At 42.5% G+C, this 23058-nt stretch overlaps 1 protein-coding gene across 8 annotated transcripts in view; it reads left to right on the forward strand.

The window, feature by feature from the left end:
- ulk2 (unc-51 like autophagy activating kinase 2) overlaps positions 1–23058 on the forward strand; it is a 110629-nt gene that overhangs the window by 82400 nt on the left and 5171 nt on the right. For 7 of the 8 annotated variants that reach the window (XM_085964766.1, XM_085964768.1, XM_085964767.1 and 4 more), the window contains 11 exons: positions 3027–3164; positions 6731–6876; positions 7986–8066; positions 11890–12161; positions 12300–12496; positions 13552–13661; positions 15425–15577; positions 16013–16221; positions 20217–20395; positions 21345–21463; positions 22186–22343. In XM_085964766.1, coding sequence (XP_085820892.1) covers positions 3027–3164; positions 6731–6876; positions 7986–8066; positions 11890–12161; positions 12300–12496; positions 13552–13661; positions 15425–15577; positions 16013–16221; positions 20217–20395; positions 21345–21463; positions 22186–22343 — 1762 coding nt within the window. The remainder of the gene's footprint in view (positions 1–3026; positions 3165–6730; positions 6877–7985; positions 8067–11889; positions 12162–12299; positions 12497–13551; positions 13662–15424; positions 15578–16012; positions 16222–20216; positions 20396–21344; positions 21464–22185; positions 22344–23058) is intronic. The other variant, XM_085964770.1, reaches the window with a different exon arrangement.

Genomic DNA, 23058 nt, shown 5'->3' on the forward strand with positions numbered 1-23058 from the left:
GAGCCAGTAGTTTTCATTTACAATGGTCTCTCTCAGGAAGGGAAGTTGTGCATTCTGTTTTCCAGGACTATGATTTAAGTAGATTAACTATTTAGTTAAAACATTCTCCTTTATTGCACTTCAGATATCTGCTAAGAGTGGAATCCTGTTTTACATGGGGCTCTGATTAGATTATAATATTTGTATTGACTTTGTTTCCCGTATTCTCCTCTTTCCTAAAGGTGTTGAATCGTGCTCGGTTACAGTTTCATGGGCACTGGCTGACCTCCAAGTAGTTTACCCAATGACCATTCTTTAAATGCGACCTAGATGGTGACTCTTGAATATGGTGGGCATCTGTTCTCATCCAATGTCCACATGCATACTCTGCAGCAGGGGTCAGTGGCAGGAATTGAGTCTGATTTTTGCCCACCAACCCCTTCCATCCAAGAAATGTCCAGGTATGCTGAGGCAAATTCTGCCACCACCATCGACCCCCAGCCACCCCAGATGAACGAACACAGACTTGACATAGACTAAGGATTGAACCTGGAGCATTTGTTGTCTGTCTGGCTCCGTACCACACCATGTAGTGCATTTAACTGTCACAACACTCGAGGAGCCCTGTTTTCAAAGACTTCTTGTTTAACCATGCTGTAAATAAATGTTGTTAAATGACTTGCTGTTGTCAATTTGTTCAAAGTAATATAAACACTTTCTCTTTAGTTTTCTTCATCTTACACAGCTCTGTGGTGTGGTGCGGTGCATTTAATGTATAAGGTACAGGGACATGGCTCTTGTCCTATGCAATTAATTTCTTATTCTCAGATGGGATGTTGCAGAGGCATGTGACCTGGGGTATGTGGATCTGCGCCACTCTTTTTTCCCCCTAGAATTATGTTTGGCAGAAGCCTGGGCAAAAATTGTCTGCTCTACTCAGCCAAGGAGTGGTGAGTCGCCTCAGAGGGGATTTAAAGAGAAAAATATTTTAACTGCATGGATATATTTTGGCTGCCATTAGCATATTGGCAAAAGACAGAAAAATATTCCAGTTATTTTGTTGCTTTTTAGTAGGTGGAATACTCGTGAATTATCTTAGCAATTCATACACGTCTATACTTTCAGTAAGAGTCATTTAAAGTGTATTTCTTGCACTTTAACTTGTTCTTCATTTTGGTAAAAATTATGAAATACTGATTTCCCCTGGTCCCCATACTCTGCTTGATTCCTTTCATTCTTGGCTGTAGCCGTAATTATACGCAGCATTGTTATGCTGCTCTTAATCGTAGAAGTGGCAGAATCGAAATATAATGATTGCACCCCTTGTCTCGCTCCCCCCCCCCCCAAAAAAGAAATATTTTTATAATTTAGGCTTGACTGTCAATGTGAATGTTACTTAGTAAGCAGGACATTCTGTAAGGGATGGTCACAACATTCTGTACAGTTCAGATGTTACAAATAGAATTTGAGAAATGTAAAGGACTTCAGAACATTTCAGCATTGTTTGAGTAAGCTAAAACTGCCTAATTTATGCGGGGGGGGTGATGCGCTATCAATTACTCATAAAAGACTGAGAGTTAGAAGAGTAACTAAAGGCTTTTATTAACAACAGAATGGAGGTCTGCCTCGAGTGGTCGACCGGTCCAGGATACAAAGGGCTGGGGAGCAGTCACCTTTATACTAGGACCTGTGGGAGGAGTCAGCCGAGGCATGTCCAGGCATGTACACAGTGGAATACAAACAGGAATACAAACAGTGGTTTACCACAGGGGGGTGGCGGCAACGACCAACTGTACCCCCCGAGAGTTGATATGGTTACAGATGGTTCAGGATGATAAGTAATACTAGATTTAATCACTTTCATTCAGAAAATGCAAAGTATTTAGCCAATATTTCCATTTGGCTGAAGATGGGTTAACTTGTGCAACTGTTTTTTTGCTGTTCTTTTGGCTGCAGCTAGTGTTTTCATTAAGATTAGAGTTCTTGGAAATTCAGTTGAGAAGGATCTGTCCATGCGAAGCCCAAGGCAAATGAAACTTGTAGCGGGGTGTTTCTGCAGGCATCATTAAGTTGGACTGAATGCGAGGTACTGAATGTCAACAGTCAGTCTGAGATGTATTTGTCAGCATACGCTGCTGTCCTGCACTTGAACTGTGTTCCTTGTTCCGATTTATCTTTTTTTTCCCTTGTGACTCACTTCCGTTATGATGTTGATTGCAACCTTTCGACTGATATACCAGTTGGTGCTGCCTTGGGACAATGTGTTCCCAGTGACGTGCCCTGTATTTGTTTTCTTGGAGCTTCTAGGTTTTATGTAATCTGATGTAGCTGGATGGGGGAAGGAAAGGGGGGGGCGGGGGGGAAGGCTGTGTAAATGTTTTTTTGTATATTAATTTAGAGTACAGCCTCCTATCCAGTTGACACCCATCCTTCGTTAAAGTTGGACTTCATTGCTTACTTGTTTAACCCAGACAAAGTTGAAAGGAAGTTTGTGGGAGTTTTGTGCAATCGGTAGTCAACGGTGGCATAGTGGTTAGCACTGTTGCCTCACAGCGCCAGAGACCCGGGTTCGAATCCGGCCTCGGGCGACTGTCTGTGTGGAGTTTGCACATTCTCCCCGTGTTTGCGTGGGTTTCCTCCGGGTGCTCCGGTTTCCTCCCACAGTCCAAAGATGTGCGGGTTAGGTTGATTGGCTATGATAAATTGACCCTTAGTGTTAGGGGGATTAAATAGGTGGGGTTACAGGGATAGGGTGGGATATGTGTTGGGGTTACGGGGATCGGGTGGGATATGTGTCGGTGCAGGCTCGATGGGCCGAAATGGCCTCTATCTGCACTGTGGGGTTTCTGTGTGATTTCTGTGTGAAGCATTGTTTACAGGAGAGAAACCAAGCTGTTGCTGACTCCTGCTTGCCAGGTTGATGTCACATAGCAGCTGCTCGAGATATTTTTAAATGCCTAACATTTTAACAGCCAGATAATGGTTCAGATACATCGAGGAGCTGTAACTCCTGCCTCATGGCCAGTTCTTATGTGTTTTGACTCCAGGCAGTGTCCACCTCCAGTGTCCCCTCGCACTGAGTCAGCTCCGATTCCTGTCCCTACGCAGATTCGAAACTACCAGCGGATTGAGCAGAACCTGCATGTCGGTTCCAGCCATAACACTAATCCCTATGGGTCACCCAGGTATGTTACTTATTTGTATTCTGTGTACTCTAGTATGTAATGCTAACATGCTTGCAAAAATTTTAACTGTTTAAAGAATATACAGTAGCAACATTTTCACAATCTCAAAGTGTCATGTCTTCCATTCCAAATTTTCTTATCAGCAATTGTTTTTAAATTTCTAGGTTGCAACCTAACCTAGTACCGGACTACAGTGCTTCATGTATCATTCTCAATACCATGTCCGGCTATGATGTGGGTGGAGCTTAAGCAGAGTAACTGTGCTTTTTCCACACAATCAGTTCCTGTCTGAGCATCTTTAATTTTTTGCCGTGATTTAATACTTAGACAAATTTCATCCCGATAGAGATACTGCAGCTGTTTTCAGTCTCATTTGCAAGACAAGATACAATTATAGAATTTGCCAAGTGCCAAGGCCTTTTAAAAACACCAGGATTTATTACAGTTGATGGGATATTTGCTCGGGAATCAACTGATACCGCATCATAAATGGTATGAGTCGATTGGCAGCAGAACATCTGAGTTGACCGGATGCTACAATAGCCAGAGCTAGATTTCTACATTCATTTGTACCAGAGGATCTGTGTGATGTTGCTCATGGTGCCAATACTGAGGTAATGGGAGCAGGAGTTTTAACCCAATGCACAGGCTCGTGTAACGTGGGGACATGCAGAGCGCTGATTTTGAGTTTTTGCTCGTTCTGATGTTGTGATTGTGCTGATGCTGAAGACATCTGCTCCTTTTCTGAAGCCTGCAGGTCACTGTGCTATCAACTAAGACATGTAGAACGATTGGGTGACCGAGGTAAGGGGTGGGACACAGCCTAGAATAGGGTCACTGAGGAGAATGGGTCAGAAGCTGGCAAGGCTTGAAGCCGGAAGGCAGTGGATGGGAGGCAGAGCAGGCAGTGTGCAGGATCGTGGGAGGATGCATGCACAGATGGGCCGCTTTATATTTTGTATATATTTTTCTGGAACTGTAGCGACTGATGGTGACTGACATGAATCAGTCATTCATGAAAGAAAGACTTATGAAATAATACTGAGCGGCCTGCGGGTGGCACTGTCCAGGGAGAGTATAAATACTCGGGCCCAGCTTGCGCAGGACATTCTTAACAGGATCTAGTGAAGGACACAACTAGACCTCCATGTTGTAAAACAGTTGATTAAAGCTTTGTTTAACGTTTAGACCAAGTGCCTAGTAGTTTTCTTATGTCAGTGACATTGGGTTGTGAGGGGGTTGCACTGACTGGTTTCTGCTTAAGGTTTGGAATCTGTCCATGCTGACCACGTGATTGATAATAGTCAGTACTGGAGGCACTTGACAAATCATTACAAATATACATTCTTATAGACACAACTTTTAACAGTACATTTTTTTCATTTTAAAAATTCTGGTATCTTCTCTCTACCTGTCCCTGCACCTCCCATTTGTGAATCGAAAAGGTTTGTGCACGAAAGAGGTTACACTATTAAACTGCTGAAAAAATGGGCTGTTGAAATACTGGAAACTATTCTAGGCGATTTTGCGTTGAGAGTAGCATTGCATGAAATGACTAAAAATCTTCTGTGTTGCCTTTGTTTGTATTGAGACAACCTTGAATACGGCATAAGTTCGGCCCCTTTCGGCTGTTTTTGTATGCTTTGTTTAAACTGCAGTAATACTAATGAAAAAGTGAACTTAGCAGGGATTGATTTGTACTTTTGTAGTTTGGCATAGTTTACTAATACAGGTAGACTATCCTTTATCCGAACTTCCGAAAACCTCTAAAAACCGAAAGTTTTTTCATTCAGCATAAGTCGTGCGCACGACCCCGACCCCCCGCCGACGCTGACCCCTGCTGACCCCGACCCCCACCCCCGACAAATTTCCCAGTCTTATAAAATACCTTCTGAAATCCGAAATTTTCCGAAAACCGAAACACGGCTGGTCCCGAGGTTTTCGGATAAAGGATAGTCTACCTGTACTCCTAATTTTATGTGCGATGGAGTGGTTTCTGTTCACTTGAGGGTTCTCAGTGTGTTGGATTCTCAATCTCATTCATGCTTTTTAAAGGAGCAGCAAGCAGAGGCTTGCCCACAGTAAGGAAGAAAAGCAATAGATAAGTTATCCTCCAGCAAAGTAAAAGGGAAGCATTGGCAGAGAGTTGGGAGTGTATGACTGGCCACTCATCCTGCTCTAGACAGCAATTGGTGTCTGCTGCAGGGAGGCCCAGAGTAAAGGCAGAAAATGCTTTCTATAAGCGAAGAGAGAGAACTAATCTCAACAAGTTTTCATGTTAAGTGAGCATCGTATCAACAAGTCACCATTGTGGAAAAATCTCATTTACACCCAGCAGCCATAAACTCTCAAGAATAGAAACGGACTTAACAGTGGAGCTTGTATGTTATGCCACCTGGAGGCCTGTTTCAAGGGTGGTTGTTTTTTTTACCACGAACCCATAGTAGAACCAGTTACCAATCCACTAAAATGTGTGCTATAAATAGAACAAATAAAATGTTAGCTGGTAATTTACTGAAAGGATGATTATAGGAAATGCAGGAAGGACTTTTTTTTACTAAAAGGGTGGTAAATATGTGGCATGAGTGGTGGAATAAGAAACCTTTTTTGATGTCGAGAAAGAGCAAGACAGGTTCTTACCAACAAATGGGATTCAGAGTTATTGGAAGTGCGCCATGGGAAAACTTGGATAGGTGGGCTAGATAGAGCGACAGTCTTCTCCTGCCCAAGAAGGTTCAATCCACGATCTGTGCTAAGTTATCACATCTGTGCTGTAATGGCAGTGGGGGTCAGTAGTCCCAGATTATTGTGCAGAAAATGAGCTTGGGCTCCCTCTCTTTATATCTGTAAACATCAAGGAAGGACTAGATTAGGCTGAGCTGTGATGTTGACACGCATTTTCTGAGCTCACACACAAAGACCAGCCACCTGCATGAGATATCTGAGGGCTTCGAACATGTGTGGAACAGTATCCCAGGAATAATTGCTACTTTTAAAAAAGATGGGGAAAAGGAGAGCAGTGGATGAGAGTTCCACTGAAGCAGCTGAGTTCACCCAAAACTGCCATCCTAACCCTCATCAAGGCCTATTCACCCATCACTCCTGTGCACGCTGACCCGGTCTGGCCATGCCTTGATTTTAAAATTCTCATCCTTGTTTTCAAATCCCTCCATGGCTTCGCCCCTCCCTATCTCCGTAACCTCCTCCAGCCCTACAACCCTTCGAGATCTATGTGCTCTTCCAATTTTGCCTCTTGCACATCCTCTATTTTAATCACCCCATCATTGGCGGCTGTGCCTTCAGCTGCCTAGGCCCTGAGCTATGGAATTCCCTCCCTAAACCTCTCCACCTCTCTATCTTTCACCTCCTCCTTGAAGACGCTCCTCAAAAATCTACCTCTGTGACCAAGCTTTTGGTCACCTATCTTAATGTCGCCTTATGTGGCCTGGTGTCAAATTTTGTTTGATAACATTCCTGTGAAGCGCCTTGGGACGTTTTACTATGATAAAGGCGCTATATAAATGCAAGTTGTTGTGTACTCAGTGTTTGCTTTATGAACTTTTCAGGTCTGGCATGGTGAAGAGATCTAACACAAGCCCAATGGGTTTTGTGAAGCCAACATCTGGGTCACCAGTCGCAGCAGATGCACCACAAAATCCAGGCCGCAGACTCTCCACCGGATCCTCCCGGCCTTACTCTCCTTCACCTTTAGGTGTGTATGTGGAACAAATTCAATGTTGTATTAGATTTTTTTTTCAGTTGTTTATGTATAAATTGTAGCACAAACCACATGCAAGGCAACACTTGTCCTGCATTAGCCCCACACATATCATACAAGATTGATGCACTTTGTAGAGTACATCGCTCCCAGTGAAGAGAATGTGTTTTGACATTGGAACAGGAGTGGGCTATTCAGCCCCTCGAGCCTGTTCCACCATTCATTTAGATCCGGATGGATCTGCACCTCAATTTAATTTGCTTCATATCCCTCGATGCCCTTACCTAACAAAAATCTGTTGATTTTAGTATTGAAAATTCCAATTTCGGTTTCAATTGACCCAGCATTCACAGCCTTTTGGGGTAGCAAGTTCCAGATTTCTACGACCTGTTGTGTGAAGAAGTGCTTCCTGATTTTTCAAACGTGACCTGCCCTTCACAAATCCATGCTGGCTCTCTTTGATCAATTGATACCTGTTCAAGTGTTCAGTCACTCTGTCTCTGATGGTAGATTCCGGTAATCTCCCCACAATTGATGTTGAACTGACGGGTCTGTAGTTATCTGGCTTTTCTTTCCCTCCCTACTTAAATAATTTAATGACATTTGCAATTTTCCAATCCAAAGGCAGAATTGCTGAACCTAGACTTTGGAAAAATTATGACTAAAGCATCTACAATTGCATCACCTATTTCTTTTAATACCTTGGGGTGGAAACCATCAGTTCCTGGAGATTTGTCTATCTTAATCCCATTATTTTCTCCATTGCCATGGGAAAGAAAATTATTAAATATACTAAATTCCTCCCCTTGACTTATTTTTAGGTTCCCTTGTACCACTGGTATTTTGTCCTTTCCTCCACTGTGAAAACTGATACAAAGTGCTAATTTAACAAGTCCACCATTTTGTTATTATCCATTATAGTCTTGCTTTAATAGACCCACATTTCCCGCTCTCTCTCTCGATTTATTTATTAAAACTTTTGCTGTTGGCTTTGATAAGTCTTCAAGTTCATTGAAATGCCTGATGGAGATCCAGTACTGTTAAAATGATTTCCTTTTGAAATGGTCCAGATGCGACTTAGTAACTATTGCCTGTTTCTGCAGTTGGGACTATCCCTGAACAGCTTAGTCATTGCTGCTGTGGTCTGCCTCAGGGACACGAGTCAAGATCCAGAACCCCATCAGGTGAGCATTATAGGGAGTCAAAATCTCACACACCAATTGTTTTATGGAATCTGCATTAGCAAGTAAAAAGGATATTGGAGCAAGTTTCTGTTCCGCTGTGCTGCTGAGTACTTGTTTTCAGTTCTATGGATGAACCGTGACTAGGCCTTTCTACAATTCATGACATTTCTTCACGAAACACTTTATGCATTCATTCAGATCTCTTTGTTTATTACATAGAGCTCAGCTAACTTCACGCAGACGGGGGGTGGATCTGGTGCTTTTCTGGTCTGTATAGTTGAGCTATTCACTGGATAAACCCATGCCCGTGGGGGGAGTCTATAGGTCACTGATTGCATACCTGCTGCAAAGGTAGGTGGTAGCTGGCTAAGTTAGAGAGATCTGTGAAGAGGGATGCCGAAGGTTCAGGACTGGGCCTGTGTTTGATGCAGGGACGCTTATGGGGAGGACAGGGGGTTGGCGGGGAGAGGTCCGGCACAGGCCATGTTGCTCAGCAGGGATGGGGACTGACTTTGTTGTTCGGTGGTAAGGGGGAGTGGCTGATCTTGAGTGTGGAGCGGGCTTAAAGAATGGCCATGCTGCTGAGTAGGGAGGTGGAGCAGGTATTGGCAATGCTACATGGTTGGGGGGGGGGGGGAGATGCTAGGAAGGAATAAGGGACTAGCCATGCTGCTCCAACAACTGCAGGCCTGTCTCATCTGTGGCTTATTCTTAGCAGAATGCTCACAATAAGGACCATGAATGGGTGTATGCTGTTGCTCCAGGCAAGAAGTGCAGAGGCTTGAACATGAAATGTAATTACAGTACTTTTAATTTACACAGAATTAGGGATGGGCAATAAATGCCTGCCTTGCCCGTGACGCCAACATTCCGAGAATGAATTAAAAGAAAAATCAAAGCTAGGGCCACTGACTGAACAACGCGTGAAGGATCAGATTGGCGATAGAAAGAATACAACATTGGATGTGGGAGAAAACCCAATTCATGATTTAATTTAATGTAATCTTTTTGCTGACAGTCTGATCTCTTATTTCTGAATTTGAGGGAATTACACAATTCAAAATTAAACTTGAAAAAAGGGAAGTTGAGCCTAAAACATGAAATTCAAACCAAAAAGGAGATGAATCAAGATGGTGGCAGAAGGTCCTGAATTTTCTGAGGTTCTGTGCAGATATTTACAGACTGGGTACAAAGTCACCCAGTGGCCAGAGTGCAGCATGACAAGCTTATATAGCCAAACGTGACAAAGTGTGACAATAGAAAGGCAAATAATGCAGATAGGAAGTGTGCACAGACCTTCGATGATTTTTAAAATATATGATATAGGTGTCAGCTGTGGCTCAGTGGGTAGCATTCTCGCCTCTGAGTCAGAAAGTTGTCGGTTCAAGTCCCACCCCAGAGCCTTGAGCACAAAAATCTAGGCTGACACTCCAGTGCAGTACTGAGGGAGTGCTGCACTGTCAGAGGTGCCGTCCTTCGGATGAGACATTAAACTGAGGCTCTGTTCTCTCGGGTGGATGTAAAAGATCCCATGAGACTGTTTCAGAGAAGAGCAGGAGAGTTATCTCCAGTGTCCTGGCCAATATTGATCCCTCAATCAATATCACTAAAACATTATCTGGTCATTATCTCATCGCTGTCTGTGGAAGCTTGCTGTGCACAAATTGGCTGCCACTTCAAATGAAGTGCCTACATTTCAAAAGTACTTCATTGGCTGTAAAGCGCTTTTGAGGTGAGATTGTGAAAGGTGCTATATAAATACAAGTCTTTTTTATAGATTGCTATCTATTTCAAGTTTGTGCCTTCAGCTGCCTCAGCCCTAAGCTCTGGAATTCGCTCCCTAAACCTCTCTGCCTCTCTCTCCTCCTTTAAGACGCTCCTTAAAACCTACCTCTTTGACCAAGCTTTTGGTCATCTCTCCTAATATTTCCTTATGCGGCTCGGTATAAAGTTTTGTCGGATGAAGCTCCTTGGAACGTTTTACTATGTTAAAGGCGCTATATAAATGCAAGTTGTTGTACAGTATAGAATGTTTTATGGTACATCCAATATATGAAATAGGTGATTTTTTTTTTTGTCAGTGATATTTGGGGGGAAAGTAACTTGTTCTATTTGTAACTCTGTTAGGGAAATTGATTTTTATTTTTCCCATTTGAAATGTCTTAAAGTTGACTATGTAATCCGTTTATAGTATAATTTTGTGGTTAAGGTTGTAACAAAGAAATGTAATCTCCGGTGTCAGGTCATAGTTTGAGGTTGTGCTGTTCAACTTAATAGTTGACCGTTGTTGCATTTTCTTTATATTAAAAAAAATTCAGTCTGGCTGTTGAACTCTGCAGTCAATATCTTTTGAAGTCTTTCACGGGAAATGGGTGTACTATGAAAATGTTTCATAAAGAAAAAATGATGGCTTGTAGAGTTTTTTTTTAAATGGTGAGAGTATCTTTCTAACATATCACTTTCTAAATCATCTATGTAGTTATTGCCATCCAATTTAAAATTAATCAGTTCAGGGTGGAAAGGAATTTTGAACAGAGAAAGGAAATTTGCAGAGTAAACCTTTCTAAAGATGATCCTTATTTATATGGCATCTTTCACATCAAAACACCTCTAACGCTTTACAGAATTAATTACATTTTGAAGTGCAGTGACTGTAAGCAAATGTTGCTGGCATTTTGGTATTGGTTGAGGGAGGAATGTTGGTCAGGAAACTGGGCGAACTCCCTGCTTTTATTCAGTGCAATGGGTTTTATAACATCTACCTGAACCATTAGAACAGGCAGGTGCACTCTCAGAAGGGTGACATTTCAGATCATAAAACACTGTGCTGGAATGTCGGCCTAGATTATGTGCTCTGGCTGTGGTGTGAAGCTGAAACGAAAAGCCTTCTGAACCAAAGGTAAAATGGTCCCGACTGAATTAAGTTGAACAGCATGACACTTGGAGTAACCGAAAATACTATATCAGAACACTGATATTTCCATACATAGAGGATAAGATTCAAATTAAGAGATTGAGTTGCCTCACATGAACAAGTGAGTATTAATCGTCATTCCCAGCATATGCAAAAAAAAATCTTATTCAAGTTATTCTGGTAGGCAGCTTTTAAATGGACATTATTTAAAAGCCCTGCAGCTTATAATGTGCTTTGCAACGTAACATGTTATGTGAAAAGTGATGCTTTTATTTTTTTTTAAACGTCTGAGTTCCAATTGCTTAGACTTAGGAGCTGCTTTTCAGTTTATGATTCAGTGCAATAATTGGCATAAAAATATATTAAGATCTCCCAGTAATGTATTCAGAGGCCCTAACTACCCACTGTTAGCACATTCTGCAAACATTCACTGTCCACCCAAACTAAACAAGCACTACTTCCCAAGTTCACTGGGAGGTTCTGCTTTTGCTTCAAGTGGCAGCTAATAATTAGCTACAATTAACCACACCATATATCTTTTAGTTTGTGTGTATAATTCTTTTGAGGGGGTGGGGGTTACTTCTCTCTCATAGCTAACTATAACCTATTCTGTTTGCACTGAACATTTTATAGGGGGGGGGCTTGGTCTATAAAGGAATTCAAGAAACTGCCTGTTCTAGTTTGATGTTGGACATCTCACTTTTTTACTGCTATTTCTCCTCGGGTGTTGTAATTATTAAAGGATATATTATGGTCTGCAGTGAGGTAAGTGTACCCATAGCAAAGTGGATCAGATTCAAAGAAAGGAATGTAGCATTTTGTTCGCGTGTTGCCGTATCAATGGCGATTTGTGTTGATACTACTTTCCCTGAGACCATGAGACTGAAAACAAAATATTATTGTTTCCAGGTTCACCATCTCCTCAATCACACTTACTGGGTGCCAGACTTCAGAGTGGCCCAACTCTTACTGACATCTACCAGAGCAAACAGAAGCTACGTAAGCAGCACTCGGACCCAGTCTACCCTCCATCAGCAGGGTATGGATGTAGCCATTCTCCACAGCCTAGCAGACCAGTCAGCCTTGGTACTTCCCCCACAAAGCACATGGGAACATCTCCTCGGAGTTCAGATTGGCTGCATAAAACTCCGTTGCCCACCATCATTGGGTCACCAACAAAGGTATGTAAATGTGCAACGATCATACTAGTCACTTCCAGAGAATGAAAATGTTACTCTTTGAATTTATTTTGGAGGTTGGGAAAGGTGTTTGATGGCTCTTCAGATGAATTTAAGTTTGCCATGTTTGTGCTACCGTAGACCACTGCTCCTCTCAAGCTACCTAAAACTCAAGCATCTTCCAATCTGCTTGCCCTGGCTGCGCAGCAAGGATTAACTGAGAGTCCACCAATACAGTCCAAAGCCATGCTGGAGGCTAGGGAGTTCTGCACCTATCATTATCCACAAGCAAGTGCGAAGCGTACAGCTTCCGAGGAGAATAAAACTACTTTTGGCAGGTACCATTTGCTTTGTTCTTTGATATTTCTGCAATCCATATTAATCCTTGACTTAGACTGGTTGTATTAACAAAAGTTAAATATGTTTCCTGGGTAAGGAGGCAACCTGCTCCCAGAGACTAGATGAGTTGACTGAGAAGACGCACACTTCTTGTTAGTGCAGAATAGAGTGAGCTTTATTCTGCGCCTGGGCTGGGCTACATCTGACTTGAGGGTGCTTAATGCCGATAAAGCTACCACATGGCATTGCTGAATCCTTCACCATGATTATAATAGTGTCAGTCTTGGCTCAGAGGTGGCACTCTCACCTCCAAATCAGAAGGCTGTAGATTCCTCAGTACTGAGGGAGCACTGCACTGTCGGAAGTGCCGTCTTTCAGATGAGATGTTAAACCGAGGCCCCGTCTGCCCTTGGGTGAATGTAAATGATCCCACGGCACTATTCAAAGAAGAGCAGGGGAGTTCTCCCCGGTGTCCTGGCCAATATTTATCCCTCAACCAACATCACTAACAGATTATCTGGTCATATATCTCATTGCTGTTTGTGGGACTTTGCTGTGTGCAAATTGGCTGCTGCATTTCCCTACATTACAACAGCAACTACATTCAAAAGTTCTTCATTGACTATGTTATGAATTTTATGATCCATGAAGAAAGACTCATGAAATAACACTGAACGGCCAGCTGGTGGCACCGTCCAAGGAGTATAAATACTCGGGCGTGGCCCCAGCTTGTCCACGACATTGTGTAAACAGGAACTAGTGAAAGATAACTAGACCTCCATGTTCTGAAACAAGTTGATTAAAGCCTTGCTTTATACTCAAACCAAGTGCGTAGTGAGTTTTATTATGTCAGACTGTAAAGCGCTTTGGGGCATCCTGAGGTTGTGAAAGGCGCTATAGAAATGCAAGTTTGCTTTCTATAAAACTTTACCAAAAAAAAACAGAATATTTTGGCATGCATGTGTTCACAATGTTGGCTTTGGTCACTAAATTTAGCTTATTACTGGAAGCCCTCTGTTAAACCAGACAAAAGAAGTTTTTAATCTTTTTACAGATCCGTAAGTACAGGAAAATTATCAGATCAGGTGATAAAGACCACATTTGGAGGGCAGACCTATCAAGGCAGCACAGACAGTCTCAATACCGAGCGTCCGATGGATACAGGTAAAGGAAATTGCTTGTTAAGATGCTGATACTGTTTTGAGGTATCCCTTCGATTCCATCCTCATGCCAGTTACTTCAGTTTGTATTTGGTATCTAGTATCTGTTTTATTATCTTTGTATCTGCTGCACTGAAAACTAGATTGAGACTTTTACTGGTTCCTTGCCACCAGCTCTTTTCTTTGTTTAAGTCTCTTCATCTCTATATGTTTGGCAACATTCTTCAACTGAAAGGGCAACCAGGTGATCTTTTCCATGTCCCCACTGATGCCATTCTGGAGCGGTCTGTTCAAACCTTGAAGTTATTTTTCTCCCCATTTTCCTGCTGCGGGTTTTACAAAGATCATCGATGAAGAACTGTTTAGTGTGTGGGTGTTGGGGTAATGGAACACTACCACAGCGGTTAGTGTACCATCAAGGTACCTTTGCACTCTGCTGAGGTACTGCTGCTGCACACCAGGCAGGTCCCTCGTCTGCACTGAATTAGCTGATTCCAAGCTGGGGTGGGAATTAAGTGGTACAATTGGCCTCTGTGTCCCTGGACGAAGGAGTGTGAAAATCTGAGGGGAGACTTGATTAATTTGTATAAAATGATGAGGGGCCTAGATAGAGTGAATAGGAAGGACCTATTTCCCTTAGCAGAGGGGTCAATAACCAGGGAGCTTAGATTTAAAGTAATTGGTAGAAGGATTAGAAGGAAGTTGAGAACGTTTTCACCCAGAGGGTAGTGGAGGTGCTGAAGATGCCGTGCCTCTGATTATCACCTCTCCCTCTGATGGCCCAACTGGAACTCACTGCCTGAAAGGGTGGTAGAGGCAGAAACCCTCATTGCATTTAAAAAATACTTGGATATGTACTTGAAATGCTATAACCTAAAGTGCTACGGACCAAGAGCTGGAAAGTGGGATTAGGCTGGATAACACTTTTTTGGATGGCATCGACATGATGGGGCCGAATGGCCTCCTTCTGTGCCGTAAATTTCTATGATTCCTACACTTGGTTACTCTGCTGCTGCTGGTGTTAGTGTGTGCACACTGGGTGAGGACAGCTTCAGTCTCCGCTGCGGTTTCACATCCACTGTTAAATTACCTGCGGACACTCACTGCCCAGCCTCGCAAATGACTAAGTTAGCAAGGTATTGGAGGGCTGCAGCCTCCCAGAACCTGTGAGTGCATGTCAACTCCTGCAGGGAGAGGAAGGCAATGAGACAAAGTAAGAGATACGGGAGAAAAAACTTTTTAGATTATTGTGAAGAAGTGGAATAGATTGGTTAAGTTTGTATTGTTACATATATCTGAGTGATTCCCAAAATGACAATATTTCCCCTCCACTTTGTATTCTGATCCCTTCTCCCAGCACCAATGTATAATTGTAATCCAGAAGGTTGGGCATTATGAAGCCAATATTCCATGACTGAGGTGCACTATAGCATCTTAATTGAACTTGTTTTCTTTTCCTCCTGGAGATGCCGTGCCTCTGATTATCACCTCTCCCTCTGATGGCCCAACTGGCATCAAAAACTCACCTTGTGGGAAACGTTTGAGAGGTGCTTGCCTCCTACCATTACACAGCACAGTACATTGGTACAACATACTGCTTGAACCCAGCCAGTTCATACATTTAAATTTAGTACAGAGTAGAAATAGTGCACAAAGTGTTCGCAAATTCTCTGTATTTTTTGTATGTTCTATTGAGGTGCTTTTTGCAGTCTGAACATTTTGCACTATTTCTTCCTGTTTGCATGATTTATTTTTCTTTCTGCCCAGCTCCAGCAGGTGCTTCTGGTTTGACAGTGGGTTCCCCTGCCATGGTGATAGGAGTGAGCCCAAGGACTGTGGTGTTCACTGTAGGTTCACCACCAAGTAGTGTCACCCCTCCCCATAGCAGCCACATGGTCACCAGAGCAAGGACAATGTCAGGTAAGACTTGACTGCTGACGAAATTAAAACTATACATGACTTTAGTCAGCCTATAGCCTTTCACACTGCAACACGGGTTACCGGGGGGGAGGTGGTCCGCTGGTTTGGGGAGAAGAGTTGACATCAAAGGTGTGGTTATCCAAAATGGCTGATCAACCCTCATTTCATGATAACTACAAAGTCATTATACCGGCAGAGTGTCATTTGAAAATGGTCCTGATTATATGACGTATTTTGGAACAGCAGTTTGCATGAGTTTGGTGTTTTTCTTTAATACTGTTCTTACAAAGCTGAGGGACTTAAAATCCTCCTAGTTTGGAAATTACATAATTTTGTAACAGTATGGTTCCTTCTATTCCATAGCTATCAGTAAAATACTATACCTTGAGGGCCACGGGCTCCTTCCGCTTAATTTTTGCCCTCTTTTCCTTGCAGTTGGCTCAAACAGCCCACTCGGATCTCTCTGCTCTAACAGTGGGCGGATTTACATGGGCTCTCCGCCAGGTGCTTACATGGGCACCTCGCCTCCTGGAGCAGAGGGTCCTTCAAGTCTGAAGTATATGACGTTTGGCACCTCACCTCCCAGTTTAGAAGGATTTATCACATTTGAAGCTCCAGAACTGCCAGAAGAGACTTTAATGGAGGTGAGCTCCCTTAATGGTTTGAGTTGAAGATGAAGCAAATGTCTTTCACTTCTTCAAGTGAGTGGTAACTCTGAGCCACCAAATTGTTTTGTGCAATTACAGGTCATGGAATGTTGCCCAAGAGCCAAAGTAATATTATAAGTTCAGACATGTATTCTCTCAATGTATAGATTGATTTTCATTGTATAGTACATTATCAGCTCCTGCGCAGTATTTGAACCCAAGTAAAGATGGTATGCTCAATTAAACTTTGCAGTGGAAAATGCAATGCCATTTTCACCAAAAGGAAATTGTCACAAATGTTGAACCTTAATGATCATGAACAAAGGATTATTCCATTTTTCAGAGATTCCTGAACAATTGCACTAATTTTTTGGTAAAAATGAATACACCCTGATATCGAATTCAAGAATGTAAGAAAGCATGGAACCAGTAAAGGCCATTTGGCCATCAACTCCACTCCTTCCGCAGACACTGTACACCTTGCCTTACTGTAGACCCTGTCTCACCTCTTTGGCCTCTCGAGGGACAATTCTGCATGTATTCTCCCTGATCCCAAAGTTAATTTAAGTAAAATTTGTATATTATCAGTGCTTGCATCTCTGCAGTTCAACCTTGGTTTCTTAGCGTCCAAGACAACCCTCCATAGCCATAACCCCAGGGTGCAGGGAAGGATGGTGGAATGTGTTCACGAAGGGAAGTTTGATGGTAGCAGCAAAACCCTGACAACCTGAAAAATCCTTGAACTGGCTGGAATATTCCAAATGTTTAACCCTGTATTACTTTAACACCATAAATTCTGGGGTGTGTACTTTGATCTCTGGCCTATCTATAATTAGAGAACTGCTCCACAAAACAGTACTGTGGTATTGCCCAAGAGTCCCTGTGCTGTGGACTATCCTAATATTGGGAAATGTGAATTCCACAGCATTGGAAAATCACAGTGTGTAGTTCATAGTGATTTAATGGTATATACAGAGCATAGAGTGAAAAACTGTTAGCCCTGCCCTGTAGAGTTGTGCTGAACCCCTAAAGAGCCAGAAAAGATCCTTGTCTCTGCTGTTGGTGGCAGTGTTAGTAATGCTACTTGAGACCCTACTGCCTCCAAAGGCTCAGCAAAAAAAAACCAGCTGTTTTTCATCCACGCACCTCGGAAGGCAGTGCCGTCCTGTTTACAGCACCATATCTGGGAATGCTGTCAGCAACAGTGTTGCAATATAGAGCACGAGCGGTGAGGTGTGTTTAAGCTACCAGAGATTGAATTGCTGCTGTAAAGCGCTGTAGAACCAGTATGCTCAAATATGGGGTTCCTGAAATTGACAACAAATGTTTGCACTATGAATTTCAGTGAATATGAAATCTTCCACAAATTCCCATTTGTTGTGATTTGCAGCTGTATTACAAACAAGGCTTTTAGGCCTTGTATCACTGGCGTCGTGGGGGAGCCACAGCAGTTACAAAGCCTGTTTCTCTAGTTTTTATTTTCCTCTACACCATAACAGGAAACAGCTTAAGTTATATTTAGAGTTGTACACTTTGCAAAGAGTGTGCGTTGCTAGAGACAGGAAGGAAGGAGACAGTGCAGCGTACTGTTGCTATATGGATTGTTTTGTTGTCTTTTAAATCTCCTTATCTGCAGCTGACGGAAATGAGTTTTTAACTGGGTTTTCTATTGTATAATGGTGGTTATTAAACAGACAATACTTGAGGTGGTTGTACAACTGAATGCTTGAGAGACTCGAGCAGTTTGTTTACCAGAACCAACAAATCTGTTCCCAAGTCTCCTGGTGACTTTCCTATTTGAGCATACTCATCATGTGACATTTTATCATATGTGCCATTTGGCACATCAGCTGCTGTTGCATCATTTGGTCCTGTGAGGGTTTGAAAAAGAACAGCTGAGATGTAAACAAAAGAACTGCACCTATTTTAGGGGATAGCGATCTCCCTGAAAATAGCACACAATACCCTTCATCAATTCTGCTGTCTCTCAATGGTATGTGGTCTTGGTTTGTAAAATCAGTGAAAACACTGGGAGTGGTTGAAGCGAATAGTACAGATGCATTTCAGGGGAGGCTAGATAACCATATGAGGGAGAAGGAAATAAAGGGTTATGCTGAGCGTTAGATGAGCAAAGACAGGAGGAGGCTCGAGTGGAGCATAAACGCCGACATGGACTGGTTGGGCTGAATGGCCTGTTTCTGTGCCGTATATCCTATGTAACCGTAAATAAAATTATTCTCTACTTTCAGGTTTTGTTATAAACCTGACGCTTTCTAAGACGTTGAATTTTTATAGTGACTTTGCCAAAATTTTAACAAGTTTTCAAATGTAAAGCACGCAAATATTATACTGGGTGACCATGTGGTGTTTTTATAGACCACCTGGCTATACCTTCCACAAACCGCCATGGTGGGGGTGTGGGCCTTATCACCAAATCTCTCCTGTCTCTCCCCATACTCCTCTGGCACCTTCTCCAGCTTGGAGCCCCTCACCTTATTCCACCTCCTTTTAAAATCCTCATCCTCTACCGCCCATCCAAGCCCCTCGCCAAGTTTCTCTGAGATATCCTCACTGCTTTCCTCCCTCAGCCTCTGCACCGAGTGACTTCTCAGCTTCGGTGATTTCAACCTCTATTTCAACTTGCCTTGCCCTCTCTCCTCTGAGTTCACTACAATCCTGTGTTCCCTTAACCTCTCCCTGCATATAACTTCTCCTATCCATATTCGCGGCTAACCCATCTCACGTGGCCTCTCTATTTCAATTTGTCTCAATCACAGACAGAGCCATCTCTGATCACTTCCTTGTATCCTTCACCACTCGCATTCCCCTCCCAACCCCACTTCCTTCTGCGTCCAGCCCTGTTTTTAAAATTAAAAAAATCCCTCCCCCACGTCACTTTCAACGACACTTTCAGACTCCCAACTGTCTAGTCTTTGGCCCTTGGTTCGTTTGCGATACCTCTGCAGCTATCGATCTGCTTAATCGCACCCTCGCCTCCACCTTTGATGGCCTTGTCGCCAGTAAAATCCTTACTCTGTCACACCCTGGCTAATCCCCCTGGTACCGCCCCCATCTTCGCTCCCTTCAGTCCAAGGTCTTCACTTTATTGATGGTTATGCTAAAACGGAAACCAAATACCTCATAAGTCACGGCTGATCTGCAACCAACTGCTGAGAGGCAAGCTTTAAGAACTAGGAGCAGAAGGAGTCCATATGGCCCCTCGAACCTGCTCTGCCAGTCAATAAGATCAACTCAACTTTCTTGCCCCATCCCCCATATCCCTTGATTCCCTTAGTGTCCAAAAATGTATTAGTCTCAGTCTTGAATATACTCAACAACTGAGCCTCCACAGCCCTCTGGGGTAGAGAATTCCAAAGATTCACCACCCTCTGAATGAAGAAATTCCTCCTCATCTCAGTCCTAAATGGCCGACCCTTGATCCTGAGACTATAACCTCTAGTTGTAGACTATCCAGCCAGGGAAAACAGCCACTCAGCATCTATCTTGTTAAGCCCTCTAAGAATTGTATAGGTTTCAGTGAGATCACCTCTCATTCTTCTAAACTTGAGAGAATATCGGCTTTTTGGGGGTTACCTACCTTTAACTGCAGGGGAAAGTGCATGCCCTCTTTTCAATGTCTTCTTCCTGAAGGTATGGCTGAAATTGTCACTCACTCACTGTGTAGTGTAATCTTGTTGCATTGGTATATACTACGTAATATATAATGCCTGCACAATCATTGTGATGTTACCTACTTACTCTTTTACAAATCACCTTTAGTTTGTGAGCTGTTTGGTTTAAACCAATCATTTTGAACATTCAACATAATTCGCCTCAATATAGTTAATACTAGGAGCTAATGGCTTTTGCTCAATGATTCATTGAAGTGAAATTGATGAGATACTGTTGGCTTAATCACAGTACATCTGGGGCTTGTTTTAAGTAAAAGTTCAGAAACAAAAGTAACTTTTTCTCCTGTTTGTTGACTGTAGAGAGAGCATACGGATACCTTGCGCCACCTGAATACAATGCTGACGTTTGCAGAATGCATTATGGACATTGCAGTGATGAAAGGAGATAGTTTGGACCTGGGGACTTCCGCTGCGCCTCTCTACCAAATCCAGGAGAGTGTAGTGGTTGACCAGATCAGTCGTCTCAGCAGGGAGTGGGGGTTAGTACTTGCATTATTTACCTTTTTGTTGGGGTATGTGGGGGGGTCAGTAAATCTGTAGTGTGAAAACTTAAATATCTAGGTAATTGATACTGTTGCTCTGAATATATTATTTAAAAAAACACTCCATTCACTGTAATAAGTGTTTTTCTTTGCAGTGCATGCTAGAAGCATCTGATATTACTCTGCATCTTGCATGGTTTTGTACCTTCTGACAGCAGTAGAGCACAAAGTTGCTCTTTTAAGTCCTTGTAGGTGACTGCAGCTCTGTTGTCGTGTTGCACTGTGTGAATTTTGCTCCATTTTGGTGACGGTACTGTTGAGTGGCAAGTAAAATGCAACTGATGGCGCCCCCCCATCCCCGGCATTTCTTGCTCATCAGTTCATGGAACAGCATTGATGAGGAAAGTTGTGACTTCTAGCCGATGGTGATGTGTAAATATGAGTGATTTGGAACAATCCAATCATTTCTTTCTTTCGTAAAATGAGACATTCTGGTGATAGAAACCTCCCCTTCCAAAAACGTACACGCACACTTAGGCTTTTGGTTCTCCAGCACCATTCCTGACCTAAAAGAGCAGCCAGCCAAGATATATCTGGGGTTCTGCCACTCGGACTAGTTGCTAGGTAATACAAAGGAGTGTCTTTGGCTGACAGACCCCTCCAGTCGTCTGTCTTGCTACAGTGTGGAAAATGTCTACCCTTGATGGTTTGACAAAGATTGGGAGGCAAGCCAGTTTACATCAATGTGCCGTCTGCGAGGACCAAAGTGTATCCCTACTAGGGAACTGAAGTATTAATGGTAAACAAGGCTTCATCCTGTCTGAATACAACTGCTTTGCACAGTCCCCTTCCTGAACTGTGGGACGTGGGGATGTGTCAGATATTTGTTGGTTGACTGTGAAATGTTACATTTGATGGAATACTTATTCCTATATTTATTTTACAGACAAGTGGAGCAGCTTGTGCTGTACATGAAAGGAGCACAGCTCTTAGCATCTTCTTTGCACCTCGCCAAAGACCGGGTTAAATCAGGCAAGCTGAACCCATCAACAGCAGTTAAACAAGGTACGGAGGCCTTTTCTTATGAAAATTCAATGATTCCAAAGGCATTGTAAATTTAAATGAGCTCAAAATTAAATTGAAGACTTTCAGGGCTGCTACTGAGTATTCTTTGGAGTGGCAATGGTTGCAAATTCCAGTTCTCTGATGTACTGTGATGGGGGGAGGGAGAAATCCCCTTCTAACTTCTGTTCTACCTTGATGTTCGACAATTTTATACTCATCCTCCAGTCCTGTTGTCATATAGTCAAAGTTAAATAACCTGCTTATGTGCACATGCTATTTGTGGCTTTCAGAATTTGTAGCCTAGCACAAGCTGTGTGTTCAGCCCCCTGTGTTTCACCTGACCTTGCAGTGCTTACAGTTGTAATGATGCAGGAAAAATGTTAATTCCCAATGCACTCCTCCTTTCTGCAAAAAGACACAGCAAAACACACTGCCATTTTTACACAAGGTCAATTCTCATGTGCATTATCAATGGAAACCTTATAGCCAGTCACTGGTGCCAAAACTGTTCATCACTTAAGAACGTTGCAGCTATATGTACATGCATATTAATAATGCCATCAGTTTAAAATTCCATAAAATTGAAGAAACGTCTCTGTTGGCTAAAGTTATTAAATGCCTCATGAAATTTTTTTCCATGAAATGTGGTTGACATGAATTGAACAAGGAGCATCAGATTGATCCTGTGCTGCAATAATCCTCCTATGTCTTCTCTTGTGCAGTCGTTAAAAATTTGAATGACCGCTACAAGTGTTGCATCTCCTTTTGCAAGAAACTTACTGAGAAACTGAATCGCTTCTTCTCCGATAAGCAGAGATTTGTGGATGAAATCAACAGTGTTACTGCCGAGAAACTGATCTACAGCTACGCTGTGGAAATGGTAACTATTACCACCTGTCTGTTTTCGAGAGGTATTTTGACAGAGGATAGCCTGATTTGATTTTTGTAATGAAGTATCAATCATGGTACATAAAGGTGAATAACTAAGGATAGCATGATCAGTTTATTTTTATTTAATGCCTCACTGATATCTTGTGGCATTGCACACAGAGTCAAGACCAAATGTAGTCTTCAGGTGAAGCAGGATTTGAGGGCAGGGAATTCAGAACCCATTTTAAAGTCGTGCATTCTGTCTTTATTTTTATATAATTTAATTTTATATTGTCATTGAAAGTTAAATGGAAAAGCTTGTGGCAGTTTGGGAAGTAGAGCTGGTTGGAGCATAGGAGCTGTTCTACAATGCACAAGAGCTGGAAGATAGAAAATTGAAGGTGGTAATCTGGCAGGAGGGGGTCATTACAACATGACCAGTATACATTATAAATGTGGACATAGGAATTTGGAATGGGAAAAGCTGACAACAGGAAGTGTGTGCAGACATAAGATTTTCATTATAGCTGTTGCATCACTGGACAACTTTCATGGCAGCAATTCTCCAGTGATGTATACTTTATATTGGGTGATAGCATACAGAGTGGCTATTGTGGCAGAGTCCATAACCTATCCATTCCACCCAGTGGAAACGCACAGTGGAAGTGGAAAGGAAATAATAAAATAGCGATTTCAGTCTTTAATTGAGATTAGATTTTCTTTTT

Source organism: Somniosus microcephalus, chromosome 22, assembly GCF_052327205.1.
Source record: "Somniosus microcephalus isolate GS21.2 chromosome 22, FLI_Smic_1.0, whole genome shotgun sequence".
In the NCBI taxonomy this organism is placed as follows: Eukaryota; Metazoa; Chordata; class Chondrichthyes; order Squaliformes; family Somniosidae; genus Somniosus; species Somniosus microcephalus.